The following is a 15,304-nucleotide window of genomic DNA, read 5'->3' on the forward strand; positions in this document are numbered from 1 at the left end:
TTTTCATTTTTATACTCCTAGATGTATTATGAACATATGATGTCATCACACATGTCTGTCTGTCGGAACAGGGGGGCGGAGTGGGATAACCAGTGAGCTTTATATCATTGAGACAAATTTAGTGCTTTCCGTGCCCGGTTTGTATACATGAAAGATGTGTGTGTCGTGTGAAGAGGGGGGGGGCATGTATAACCTCGTGAGTTTTCCCTTGGTTCGTGGGTTTCCTGTCATTCCTAAAAAAAAAGGCAAGGGAATTGTTGAAATAAAGATATACCACCACCTCTTTGGTCTTGTATCCACTTTCAACTACCATTACTTACCAACATTAATGGAAGTGGTATATACAGTTAGGAAGTCAATATTATTCATAGTGAGCCCTACCATATTCAATCATTCCATACAAGATAATAATCTTTAACATCTTAAATATGCATTAAGACCCATCTTCAAAATGTCTAATATATCACTTTAAAACCTCGCTATAACAGCAAATTCTCCAAGCTATACTCACTTGGTTCTAGATAGAAAAATCAATTTAATTCTCTTACGTGGAGTATCATCTGTAGACTTGTCAATCATATGCGCCCACTTATTTAGATAAGATAATATTCTAAAGTTACACACACATATATATATATATCAGTATTTCACAATACACTAATGCCCCTATTACAGAAAACTGTAGTCCTAATCATCTTTAAAGAATACTGGAATATGACTAGGTAGAGATTTACGGAAAGAGGCGGATAATATAATTCCAATCTTTCTCTACTGTTCATGCAAAAGTGGTTCATCAAATCCCTTTCAAAATTGTTTCTTGCTATACATCACAATTACCAATAATTACATTGGTAAATACTACAAAAACATATCGTCTGGTTTTTCTTCTTTATTGATGTTTTAACATTCAATGACTATACATTTATATATCATGATGCATGATAATATACATAATGGTGCATGATAATAATAGACATAATGGTAGATGATAATATACATAATGACAATGATATCACAGTTAACATATTAAAAAAAATCCAATATAGGAATTTTAACACTCGTAATTCTTTAAATTCTTTAAATAAATATTTCTTTATAAAAACATATTATCAAAATATTCATCAAATTCTTCACCCCTGAAAGATAATAAAAATAACTAATTATACCAGTAGCTTTTTATCAAAATTAAAGTAACACTATTGTCATTTATCAATCATGTCAAGTCATTGCATGGAGATAAATATACTATCATGTGGCCAACGTTTGTTTACAGATATACAGTGGGTATTATTCAAGAATACTGCATGTAACAGGGCTTATAAGGTACATATTTAGTATGATTAAAGACTGATGCCAACAAGTTATTCTGGTTTACCTGGACTCATTGCCACTATTGAAAATAAAAACTAAAATGCAATTGAAGGATAGCTATATGCCTCAGTTACAGATCAAATCTACTAGATTTCACACCACATAATGCAAGATACCCCCTGAGATTCGTACAAAATGAAATGAAATGGAGTTTAACGTCCTACTGAGATTCGTACAATCAGGGGCCATAATCCAGTTACAGTCCCATACGCGGATTCAAACGGAACCCAAATCAACCCAAATCATTAAGATATTAAAATATATTTTAAGTTTCATCCAAATCGGAAAACAAGAGATGGACAGATAACAAGCTAAAAAAGGGCATTTTTTTGCAGGCCTACAGTCAGGGATTATAATCCAGAAAGTTACAGTCGGACATGCAACAATATCAAAAGTAACGGACATCCTTGGAATATAAACATGTATTTTAAATTTCATCAAAATCTAGAGGATCCTTTAACCTTGGTATTACATACTTTTACACACTTTGCGTACAAATCAGGGACCATATATATAATCCAGGAACATACATTCTGACATTTACTAATATCAAAAGGCAGCGAGAACTGTGGGACAAAAACATATATTTAAGTTCCATCAAAATCGGATCAAAATTGTGACCTCTAGAGGGTCAACAACCTTGGTATAACATATTTTACACACTTTGTGCACAAGGAGCAGTCATTTTGTAGTGCAGTTTCGATCCGATTCAAGAAATTGAAACTGAACCATCATTATGTGTAACGGTGATATGCAAACGTTTTTTTTAAATCAGATAAACATTGTGACTTCTAGAGGGTCCACAAGCTAAAAAGTAACCGAGATCTTTGGGGAATAAAATCAGATAAAAGTTAGGAACTGTAGAGAGAGATGGGGTGGTATAATATCTGGCATAGTTTGTGTGATTATTCAGGGGTGGTATAACCTCTGACATAGTTTGTGTGACTATGTTGTGTTATTTTACCTTGATTTTTCTTCAGTTAATTTAGCTGGACCACTCCATACTGATTGATCTATAATGTCTGATTTACTAGTCTCTGTTGCTTCTTCTTTAGCCTGTGATTTACTAGATCTATCATCATCAGAATCTGAATCTATCACAAACATTCAATATTTTAAATAATTAATTTAAATATACAGTGTATGTTTTATTTTTTTTAAAAAAAGGTAGCCTAAATAAAGTATTGGATATTGCTCACAAATCTGAGTTCAGAGTTTTAAAGGGAGACACACCATAGATAGAGAATAAAATTACCCCTTGATCTGTGTTTCTTGTGATGTTTTTTGTGTTGTTTTTTATGTTTTTTATGTTTTTTACTCAGTGGTTTAGATTGTAATCTCTTGGGTTTAACTTCTTTCCTCCTGTAAATATAAAATAGCATTAATATTTGTTGTTATTATGCCTCAAGTAATAAATATACACTGATTAATATTATATAAATATCATGATCAATAATAACGAAATGGACAAAGTCATTTTGCTTGATAATTGCAGAGTTATACCAGATCCTATAATACATAACAAAATATAATTAGAATGTCACAAATGTCAACTGAGGTTTTTGTTTGTCCCATAATATCAATATATTTTTATTTAAAACATTAACTAATCTAAAATCCCTAAATAAAGTCATTAATATTTCAAGTAGGAATTTACAAATATTGTAAAACTTACTTATTACGATAATTTAACTTGTAAGAACAATCCGGACATAATCCTACAAAATAAATATTAATAATCTATTATAATGTATTAAGAAATTAAACCAGCGGCTGCCAGGCAGGATACGCACACATTTTCGAGAGATGGATAGAGAACAAGCTAACAAGAAAGTGATTTTTCCTACAATCAAGGGCCATAATTCAGGAAATTACAATTCGATACGCGCATATATCGAAAGGAACTGAGATCTTTGTGTTATAAACTTACATTTCAAGTTTCAACAAAATTGGATAAAAATTGTGACCTCTATAGGGTCCACAACCTTGATATACCATATTTTTACGGTATTTGAGAACGAACGGCGGCCATTTTGTCTGTCAATTTTGGGGCGATTTTCACAAAATTCAAACTCAACTGTCCTTAGGGTGGAACGGTAATATAATAATATGTTTTTTTAAATCGGATAAAAATTATGACCTCTATAGGGTCCACAACCTTGATATACCATATTTTTACGCTATTTGAGAATGAACGGCGACCATTTTGTCTGTCAATTTTGGGCCGATTTTCATGAAATTCAAACTCAGTCGTCCTAAGGGTGTAACGGTGATATAATAATACGTTTTTTTAAATCGGATAAAAATTATGACCTCTATAGAGTCCACAAGCTAAAAACGCGATTTTTCGTACAATCAGGGGCCATAATTCAGGAAATTACGGTCCGATATGCGCGAATATCGAAAGGAACCGAGATCTTTGGGTTATAGACTTACATTTCAAGTTTCAACAAAATCGGATAAAAATTGTGACCTCTATAGGGTCCACAACCTTGATATACTATTTTCTTACGCTATTTGAGAACGAACGGCGGCCATTTTGTCTGTCAATTTTGGGCCGATTTTCACGAAATTCTAATTCAGTCGTCCCTAGGGTGTAACGGTGATATAATAATACGTTTTTTTAAATCGGGTAAAAATTGTGACCTCTATAGGGTCCACAAGCTAAAAACGTGATTTTTTGTACAAACAGGGGCCATAATCCATAAAGTTTCGATTCGATACATGCCAATATCGAAAGCAGTCGAGATCTTTTGGGGATAAACCTATTTTTCAAGTTTTGTCGAAATCTGATAAGAATTGTGACCTGTAGAGAGTCCACAAACAATTGTGGACGGACGGACGGGGGCGACGGCATAATACGTCCACATGAAAATGTGAGCGTATAAAAAGTTATTGGTGCTTGTATTTAATGTGTAAATACAAGAATTGCATATTTGTTAAGGATTTTTTTATTAGTTAGTCAGGAACTACAGAACTGAAATAAGGTCGCAAAGACTTCAGGATTGTCACAGTTCTGTCAGTCTTGAAAACTGGGGTAGTGTAATTAAACTACATAACGAATATGTTTCAGGTGTTGTGGTTGGTTGATGAATTTTCTTATTTAGTTGGTGCATGTGTTGTAGAGCAAATCCCCAGTATGCTCAATCGCGTCTCATTATGGATGCCTTTTATTCAAAGGGAGACTAATCTGAAATTTAAACTTACTTAACTTCACCAGAGCATTCTTTTTCTCTCCTTGTTCAATATACCCAAAATTTACTTCCCAACTTCTTAAATCTTCTCTCTCATTACATTTCTTTGCACCACAAATAAACTGACCTGTAGTATATTATACTATAATAAACTAACCTATAGAATATGCTAATAAAATAAACTGACCTATAGAATATTATGATAAAATAAACTGACCTATAGAATAAAAAAAACTGACCTATAGAATATTATGATAAAAAAAACTGACCTATAGAATATTATGATAAATAAACTGACCTATAGAATATTATGATAAAAAAACTGACCCATAGATTATTATAAAAAAATAAACTGACTCTCCCTAAAGAATATTATAATAAAATAAACTGACCAATAGAATATTAATAAAATAAACTGACCTATAGAATATTATGATAAAATAAACATATAACTACACACAATAAAAAAAAATCCCAATTACACATAAAATTAAAAGAAACCATGTAATATAATTATGATAATTTAATTCATCGTGATAGTATTCCTAAAATCGAACTACACTTAAATTTTTCTTGTTGGTATTAAATAACACACAGATATTAACCTAGATTAAACATTCATACATATTTTAAAAGAAGATGTGGGGCACCAGATTTAATACTATTTAAAATAAATCTTTCTTGATTGATTTTTAATAAATTATTTCAATGGTACTTACTAATTGAACTGGAATATACAGGTCACAATTCTATGGAATACAATTACAGCTTATTACTGAGCAACGTTTCGACTAGGCTTCTCTAGTCATTATCAAGCAATGATAAAATATGAAAATATAACAAGACAAGATATACATGTACACAACAATACTTGGTTAATGCTTGTATTCCATAGAACTGTGACCTGTATATGATTTTTAATAATATAAAAATATGAACGAAATTATTGTTACAGTACAGTAGATAATACACAGAACAAAAGACAAGAAAGTAATGTATAACAACAGTAAAGAACAAAATGTACCTTTGCCTTCAAAAACTTCTTTTTCAATTCTCCACCTCATTCCAAACTGAAATAATAAATTCCAAAACATTCAATCCATGGGAATATTTCTCATGTGTTTATGTATATATTTATCAATTTATCATATAATAATTGATTATAGCATATTTGTACCTTTATATACTCAAAATAGAACACTAATGGATTGAACATACCAGTAATCCAAAAAAAGTGTTTGTGAATGCTTTCAATCCTTGCAGCCTTACTTATCATTTTATCCCATTTTCAAATCATGTATTCTAAATTTCAGTTGCCTCCATTCCATGAAACCCCACTTGTTATGGTCTCTAAATGGGATTGGTGGCAACATGATATCACTGAGATTATCTGAGAGAGGGATATAGTAATGCCTCATGTTCAAGAAGCAGATGGCTTCAAAGTTTGAATTAAAGGACTTTAATTAAAGCTTTATTACCTTATTTTCTTTATATCTTGCTAAATCTGCTATACAGTATTCTTTAAATAATTTATCATAATATTTCTTAGCTAATCTTCTTTCCCTGACACAAAAATAACATTTATTTAAGAAGTGAATAAAAACCCCACAGAAATGATTAGTATAAAAAAGATTACTGCTTTCAAATTATATTATTGAAGAAATTGTTTTGCTGGTTTCAATTTATAAATCTTCACTACTTTTTAACAGTAGTTTCAATATATTTTTTAATGTTGTTAATAGTCACCATGACAACTGTGAATCATCATCCTCATCTTCCCATAAAAACTGGTGATTTTCTCTGATCACATCACTATCTCTTTTATCTCTAGAGCTATAAATATTTAAAGTCATAAATTTATAACATCTATAATTCAATAACTGATAAACATTTCATGGCATAGAAGATAAAGGCACAATATTACAGACTAAGAGGCAAATATAGACTTTCAGAACATACAAAATGCCCATTGCTTTTACGGATTTCATGTTGACACTTTGGGTTTTTTTTCCCTCTTAGAGCATTAGCCAGGGCCAGATTCATAAAACACATTTATTCACAGAAAATACCAAAATATCATCTAATCTAAACTATGTTGTCTGTTTAAATTGTCTTAATTACTTTTAAGAATACATTTAAGTCCTTATTTTTGCTAAATTTAAATAAAGAAAATGCATACTAGCCTTCTGGAACATTGTGTTTTTATATTAAATTTATCATGTACAGCAAGACGGAATAATTTTCAGTTAGTTGATCAGATTGTGTTTAATTTGTTATGAGAGAGAGAGAGAGAAATGGGGTTTAACGTCCACTCGACACAGACTAGGTCATTTCGGGACTAACATATGGTTTAATTTTATTTCAATAATTCGCTTGCGTGTAGGGGTCTTTAGCAGTGGGAGGAAACCGGAGGACCCGGAGAAAACCCACGAGGTTGGACAGGCAACCCTACTCCTTGTCACGTACAACCGGGGATTCGAAACCACGTCAGTTTACTCAATGACAGGCCTCATGATACAGCGCGCGTGCTAACCATTCGGCCATCCAACTCCCTAATTTGTTATGAACCATGGTGTAACTGATATATGACATCTTTTAAACACTTTATCTTTCAATGTCAGGGTTTTCACCAAAGTAATCCCCTAAATTTAATCAAATAAAAAGGAGTATAATTACGTGTCTCTCTTGAACTCTTGTTTATTACCACCATAATATAACATATAGTTATTCACAAACTGTTTATGACGAGCATACTGTACACAGATATTAAGGAAAATATACGTCATGTAGAATTCTGGTAGGTAAAACACCAACGTTGAAGGGTAAATAATTCTGATACATATGAAAATTAAAGGTAAGTTTTAAGGAGGCCAAAAGCCTAGTTTTTCAGAACAGTGGTAAGGATACAGCATCTAAGCTTAAAAGCTGTTGTCTGTGGACTTTGCCTTCTTCCCTAAAACAAATAAAATGTTATAATACAGCAACAAAAAGACTAAAGAATGATCTTATACAAAAGAGGATAAATTGAGCTCAAGACAATGATACACTACTGTAATCTGTTTTTATAATTAGAAATTTATTAATTACTGGCATCAAATTTCATACTTGGTATATTCTTCTTCTACATTCCTTTTATTAGCTACACCATCTGTACCCTTCTTTTTCTTAGGTAGTAAACCTTTATATTTTTTCCTGAAATACAAATATACATTAATAGACCATAAATGCTCATTACAAGTTGAATTCAGTGTAATTTAATCTTTTGCAATCAGCTTACAAAATGTTCATGGTGACTATATATATATTATATCATGTGCATACATAGTTTACTGTTTAATATAATGAATACCTAAAATAAGATTGTGAATTTATTAATCCATGTTGACTGAAATTCATTTGCTATAAGCTTACTTTGTGAATCAATATATCATTATTATCTATATGATGTAGGAAAAATACTGTACCTGTTCTGTTCAGACTCCACTTCAGAATCAAACTCGGATCCATATCCACCAAGATTGTGAACCTGGAAAAAGAATATGACAAAGTCACTAATAACAGTATAATGTAGGCTGTTGCTTGTCCCTCACATCTGTTATTCTGGACAGTTTTATCTTACTTGCTTTCACTAACAGGTAATATCAAAGCCTTTTTTTAAAAAAAACAAAATCAAGAAGGGAAAGAATATAGGCTAATCAGTAACATTCACAGTATTTGTATCAGCAATAACCATTCTCTTTCAGATATACATGTATACACATCAAGATTGTAAGTGTGATGAAACAACCCAGGCTGTTTTTGTCTGAGGTATACGTATACTACTATTGAAACTTACATTAAACCACGAGGGAAATTTTGCCCGAACAGCGGCACTACGGCCTACTCTTATATCGAATTCCAACTGCCAAGGGATCTTTTACATGCATGCTAATGTGTACACAGGACCTTGGTTTTTTGTCCCATTCGAACGACTATACATTTTCCTGGCCAGGATTGAACACAAGACCTCCAGGTTAGCGAGCCTTTGTTTTACTCACTGAGGGGATCACGTGGCTAAGTGGGTAAGACGCTAGCCTGGAGGTCGAGTGTTCGATCCCTGCATTGGCCGAGAAAGTTCATCCAGATTTTCCGGCGTGGTTACCCATTGTCAGTGATACAGGACAGAGGGCCTGACAAGGACAGCTGTCTAGTCCTTCGAATGAGACGAAAAACCGAGGTCTCGTGTACATATTGGAATGCACGTAAAAGTGTATGGCGTATGCCCGTCTTCATTAGCCCAGTATAGGAGCAGAACAGTAGGACGTTAAACCCCATTTCATTTCATTTTTACTCACTGATCCACTGTGGCACCCCAATGACTGAAATGATTTGTTTTGTGATATACAGGTCAACATCGATAAGTGTTTAATATAAATGTAATTTGGGATAAACATATTTTACTGGACAGCTTTTGTTTGTCATGAGTGACTTTTATTGTAGTTCAATGATGGATATTTGAATAAGCTTGGACAATACTGTAGAATTTACCAACTGACCCGGTCATTTCATGAGAATTTCTTCAGCCAAAAAGTATGACAGAACTTGCATCTAGGTTTCCCTGCTTGAGGAACCTAGGGGTATAGGTGTGGAACAATATATTATATGCCTGCCTCTAGGGATGGGTAATAATAACTTCTATACCGTATGCTATTATAACTCTTCTAAGCTTTACTGATGTAGGCTCTTACATGTATATAGTAACACACTTATACATAGTACATATAAGGAATTGGTGGAACTAATTAATATTAATGAGGTATAAGAATGCTTTACTATATACCAATGATGCTATTTCAAAATTTTGCACATCAGACTTTTTTAGTTAACAGAGTCTAGAGTCAGGAAATAAGGTCATTAAGCTTCAATTCCCTTTAATGGATATCAACTAGAAATATTTCTTATGTTAAGTAGCATGCCGTGTTCTGAATAAGGTTTATAGGTGGTCCTCGCTATTTTTCATATGTAATTCCTATACTGGCTTCAACTTTATGTCAGTAACATAACATTCCTCAATAATTCTTGATAAGAATAGTTTGTCACATCGTTTTCTTCTTTATAAAATGGTATTTTAAAATTACATTGGCAGTATAATCACTCGTAAGAAGGCAAAGTCCACTTCCGCATATTATCATGTATGTCATTGGCCTAGGTGATCTTTTACACACAATTCACGCCAAAATCAACCCTTTTACAAGTTTCGTAGTACATAGTGCCTTATATGGCAAGCAATGATTTCTGTGCGACAATGACATCGCAAGAGAGTCAGTGCCATTGTAGATGGCAATCTGATTAAAATACAGATCTATATTTCGTTTCATTTTATTATACTTTAGATGGCCTCTACTACATGAAGACCTGAGGTCATACGAGTGGTCGTTGACCCTATGATTAATCAATCAGCATTGATGTTTCTAGTGGTTTACCCAGAGTTTCGTGCACAGCACACCAAGAATTCGCCATAAAAAAACGTTTCATTAGCTAATTCCTCACATCAACCAGAAAGCCTGTTATATAACAACTCTTCCAGATCCTAGTGTTGTGAAGACATGTAAAACAAAATTTTGAACTATAAAAAACAAAACGATATAGGATCTGTGTTTTTATCAGATTGTTGTAGATGGGGATTTCCATATGGAGTCGTGAAAGACCTGGTTTCATGACGGAAAATAAGTTATAAAGGTGTTTATTAATAGCTAATAATAGGCAGTGATACATATGGATTCATTTTGTGGAAATGTGCGGAATCTTCTGTTGTCGGTGAATGGAAAATAATTCAATTATTTGTAATGGCAAATGGGTTGCTAGGTGGGACTATGTGGCAGTTCTTACAAAGGAAATATCCATTCCTTTGTGGTGTTATATACTATTAGGATATGTGAATGACTAGTTTCTACATGCTGTCAGCTGATATCAGGGAGATTAACATGTCCGACAATGGAGAAATCACAAGATAATCATGCAAATTAAGTTTTTAATCACTCTTATTGGATTGATGTCCGATTGGGCATATTCCTGGTCGGACATTTGGAAAATCACATAGGACATGTACGGAATATACGGGGGAAATAGCATGGACTGCTTTATACATGTAGCCTATATTACACTGTATCTGACATCTGTATATGGTATCCAGACAACTCATCCCAAAGACAAATCATCCCACCAAATAAAGTGATAGTTGTATTTGTTTTAATATAGAGCGAAGCTCTAAAGCATCGCGCGAAGCGCGGTGCTTGAGCAAAGCTCTTTTCTGGTAACACAGGAGCGTAATTGAAAATGTCACCCACAGACTGTTGATTAAAAAAAAATTCAGACAGGAACCGGATACACTGGGGAAAACAGGCAATGCGCATGTCAACTTACCAAATCTCGCCCAAGCGAGATTTTGGGTCTCTAAGAAATATTTCTATGACGCGTCGAATAAATGACGTCAGATAATTTTGACGTCAATGAAAATCCTCACACCTTTTTGTTCTTTTTTCAATTGTGGAAACTTTATTATGAAGGTTTTATTTGACAACAATCACATCAGCTTCGCTCTACTCAGGCAAGGCCTGTTACATATTATGATTGTTTACTTTGAAGACCACTCAGAGTTCAGACCAATCTGATTTTCAACAAAATTGATCACTTTCTTTAGTTTTCTTGAGTAACTTCCAAGAAATAGTTTTAAGTATATTCAGTGGTGTCTTATGTTAATTAAAACTGGCAACAAAAAATTTATTTTATCATTTTATTCACTTCGCAACTTTCTCACCTCTGAAAAGTCTATTTTGTCAGCCATGATGACATCTACCGGAAGTAGAAATGGTTTGGTCCAACGAAAGGGAATCAATAATTTAATTTAATAATATTCCCAAACAAAAACCACCATTAAAACTTTATTATTCACAAACACATAAGAGGTTTCTCAAGATCAACTCCTAAATGAATTTCAAATTGATAAAACCTAAGTTATAATTTACAAAACTGTTAAATATTCGAGCACCACACACTGAACTTCCCTTTTGACGCAAATGTGTGTAGCTACCCACGTGGTTTCATTCAAGATGGCAGCCTCCACGATTTGTGTTCCAGGTTTGCTTTTTTTGATGAATTTAAAATAAACTAGACATCATTATTGACATTGTCAGTTATTTCCTTCTAGTTTCTGATATGTAAACTGGTATAAATTGTAAAGCACCTGACGTAGACAGTACTTTTAATTTAATTATGTTCTATTATCATCAGAAAATGTAAATATTATTATTATACAATATGAGTATTTTTATTCATATACATGTATTGCACCTGATCCTTCGCCGACTCTCACCTCCGTGAGATACTGTAGTGCAGTGGCACACCTTGGAACACATGAAAAATAGCGATACACCAGGCTAAATATATATGAAAAATATTTGAATTTTTCAAAATAAGAACAAAGGCAAGTCATAGGCGGCATACAACTGTAGACACAGACTAGTGATAGACTGTAGACACATAGAATGACTCAAACTAAATAAAGAAAAACACAGCTATGAACTTACCAGTAGACACCAGTGAATGCTTAATTAGGAAAAAATGTTTTTTCCATTTTCTTAGTGTGCTTAATTGGGATCACGTGGTTTTTCGCAAAGTTTCGCTGCAATCTGGTTGAGAATCACTGCTGTAGTGTATAATTCTATCTGGTGTAGTGTTCGTGTATCACAACAGCATTTGTTGAATAAAAACTATCATATTTTGTTTACCCCAACAGGTTATGTTGTCATAACTGTTTCTTTCAGTGTTCATATAATATTAATTTAGAGGACTATTTTCAGGGCAAAGAATACTGCGAACCGATGGGAGTCATGTGGCCGGTAATGGTACATATGTAAGAAACGGTTATGTATATTCTACACTGGTTGGTCATGTTCATACACAAACAACAGATGATGGCAAGGTGAATATATTCTTTTTTTATTATCTCTGAACGAATATATTTTAAACCAGTTTTAAAGAAGGGGTATGAGTACAACTGCCTTAGTTTGTTGTTCTCCGGTTCAAAAGAAAGTTAAAATGTATGTTCTAATGATGATCACCTTAAACATACATCATGCAAGAGCTTAATCTGCTTGTTGCAGTTCCTTCTTTAGACCTGAAATGTTATATAAACCAATATTTAGTTAATTAAAATTAACTTATCTAGACCATAATCACTCTTGAGGCCATAATTTAATAGCCTGCATTATTTAATGGATTTGAATACATTTTGTGATGGTTTATTTAACGTAAAAATGATAATCAAGACTAGTAATGACGATCCAAGCTAGCCTAAAACTGAATCGCTAAGGTGTCAGTTCAGAGTGAATTAGTTTGACTGAAATTTTCAGCATATTCTGTTTTTATTATCTATTTTTTTAACTATTATAGAGAGAAATTTCAGCTCTTTATCTGACCTTACCAAATGCCCCTTTGATTAACACAAACATTCAAAATTTTTCACTAATTAATTGAGACATCAAATGAGTGACCAGTCTCCATTGTTATTAATTATCAGAGTGTGTCCAAAAGAGTTAATTATTGTGTGTTAAACAGTATTAGAAATAAACTAGACTGTATCTTCTGTTTATATGCATAAGGAGGAATGCTATTGGGATCCAACATTTTCGATAGCAAATCATATCTCTCCTTTATATTTAGAAATAATAAATCTTGTGAAATCAAGTTTTTGGTGTAATTTTATGCCATGTTAATTTTATGTTATGTTAATTTGATTTTTTTTTCCAGACAATTCTTGAAGTGAGATCCACCAAAACACATAATGTTGTCCCTTCTGAAGATGATATAGTTACAGCTAGGGTAAGATGTAGACGATACATTTTTTGTTTTCAGAGTTTGTTATTCCAAATTTGTATCAAGTTAAAATATACCAGTAATAGCAGTTGTTGATTTAGTATAATTGTATCACAACCAAACAATTATATGATATATTTCAGGTTACTAATGTAAATCCAAGATTTTGCAAATGTTCTATATTAAGTGTGGGTAATACCAAATTACAAGAACCATTCAGAGGAATGTTAAGGTATGATAATTTTATTTTGGGCAACTAGTCCGTCCATTTACTGATTTCAGTTTGTGTTTTGTTTCTTGCTTAAAGTGTGGATAGTTGAGGGAAAATTGGTTACATCTCAACATTGGCTTAATCCATGGATATAATATTTTAAGTGCAGAAATTATATACTTTCATTATGCTTTCAAAACAGGATATACCCTTTTAATTGTTTGTTACAGAAAAGAAGATGTGCGAGCAACTGAAAAAGATAAGGTGAGAGTAGCTAGGGTTAGAGATTAAAAAGTTTTCATAAAAACGCTGATGGCTTTATAAACAAAGATATATAAACAATGTTGAATACAGTGTAGTTGTGATTGTGAATAAAAATGTTTGAACCATTTATATGTATTTTCAGGTAGAAATGTATAAATGTTATAGACCTGGAGATATTATAGTGGCAAAAGTTGTATCCTTTCAAATTATAATTGAAACATCATATCGAGCAGGAAATCAAAATTTTATATAGTTTTAGATATAAAGCAAATTAACAAAAGTAAATTTTTTTGATCTACTACTACTTCCTTAATGAATTCTAGTTATCATTAGGAGATGCTCAGTCTTATGTATTAACTACAGCAGAAAATGAACTTGGTGTAGTCATAGCAACTAGTGAAGCAGGTAAATAAATTGATTAAAAATGTGTATTAGGCCATACACAAAAAATATTCTGGTTCTGAGATACTCCTGCAGCACTTAAAAAGAGCCACATGACCGGTTTTTATTTAAAAAAATAATCACATTAATTACCTTATGTAAATATTTTCCCCTGGTTACAGCAAGCAACTCTATAAAAAAGTTTTAATGAAACTGGATGTGTACCATTGGCTCAGTTATCAAGTATTCCACCCTTATAAATGTTACAGGCAATCATAAATGACACTGGATAATTATACATTCCTATAAACAGCATTATGAGATAATGTAGTGCCTGGAATTTTTGAGGACTATTTACTGAGCAAAGAATGCACAACAAAAATATAACAAAAAAAAAACCTCCGGCATCAGATTTTTTCGAAGGATTGTCTGAGAACCAGAAATTTTTGTATTATCGTAACCTGGGTGCTGGTTATTTGAGGCTTAAAGTAAATCATTAAATGACCAAACCATTCTAATCTACTTAAAATCGGAGCCATCCAAAGGCACTGAGAATTGATTGTGGTCTTTTCAGGTTAATAAATGTCTAATTAATAATTTATATAACATTTATGGCCTCATTCAGTTATAGATCTGAACATATCTTGCATAAGTTTGTGACTGCCAAATTAGAAATTTGCAGCAGTATAAAATTAATATTTAAGATTGTATTATTATTTTGATGTTGTGTGTTGCTGGTAAAGCTGAACATACAAGATTCTATTTTGATGATAATCTTTAATATATTTATATACTGTATATGTTTGTATTACAGGAGGGAACATGATACCAATTAGTTGGTGCAAGATGCAATGTACTAAATCACTTTCAGAAGAGTTTAGAAAAGTAGCCAAAGTCCAGCCACAATTTATAGAATATTCAGACTCATGATACATGTTATATTAAAAACTATTATATAATAAAATCTTATTTTGTATTTACTTATTTTGTATTTTGTTATCTATAATTCGTGGAATGCCATTATTAAGTA

At 32.4% G+C, this 15,304-nt stretch overlaps 2 protein-coding genes across 2 annotated transcripts; one reads left to right on the forward strand and one right to left on the reverse strand.

The window, feature by feature from the left end:
- Positions 1-881: 881 nt before the first annotated feature.
- Positions 882-11,548, reverse strand: LOC126815391 (protein FRA10AC1 homolog). Its single transcript, XM_050541005.2, has 13 exons — positions 11,362-11,548; positions 8,030-8,091; positions 7,671-7,757; positions 7,473-7,518; positions 7,242-7,318; positions 6,312-6,398; positions 6,044-6,128; positions 5,590-5,635; positions 4,579-4,692; positions 3,047-3,089; positions 2,627-2,733; positions 2,336-2,465; positions 882-1,136 (listed from the first exon to the last, which is right to left on the reverse strand). Exons 1-13 carry the CDS (start codon positions 11,386-11,388, stop codon positions 1,094-1,096), a joined length of 954 nt encoding a protein of 317 aa, XP_050396962.1. The 5' UTR covers positions 11,389-11,548; the 3' UTR covers positions 882-1,093.
- Positions 11,549-11,575: 27 nt separating this feature from the next.
- LOC126815392 (exosome complex component CSL4) lies at positions 11,576-15,254 on the forward strand. Its single transcript, XM_050541006.2, has 8 exons — positions 11,576-11,681; positions 12,404-12,525; positions 13,353-13,424; positions 13,562-13,650; positions 13,860-13,893; positions 14,036-14,086; positions 14,217-14,298; positions 15,089-15,254. Exons 1-8 carry the CDS (start codon positions 11,621-11,623, stop codon positions 15,202-15,204), a joined length of 627 nt encoding a protein of 208 aa, XP_050396963.1. The 5' UTR covers positions 11,576-11,620; the 3' UTR covers positions 15,205-15,254.
- Positions 15,255-15,304: the final 50 nt, after the last annotated feature.

Source organism: Patella vulgata, chromosome 3 (genome assembly GCF_932274485.2).
Source record: "Patella vulgata chromosome 3, xgPatVulg1.2, whole genome shotgun sequence".
Lineage (NCBI taxonomy): Eukaryota > Metazoa > Mollusca > Gastropoda > Patellidae > Patella > Patella vulgata.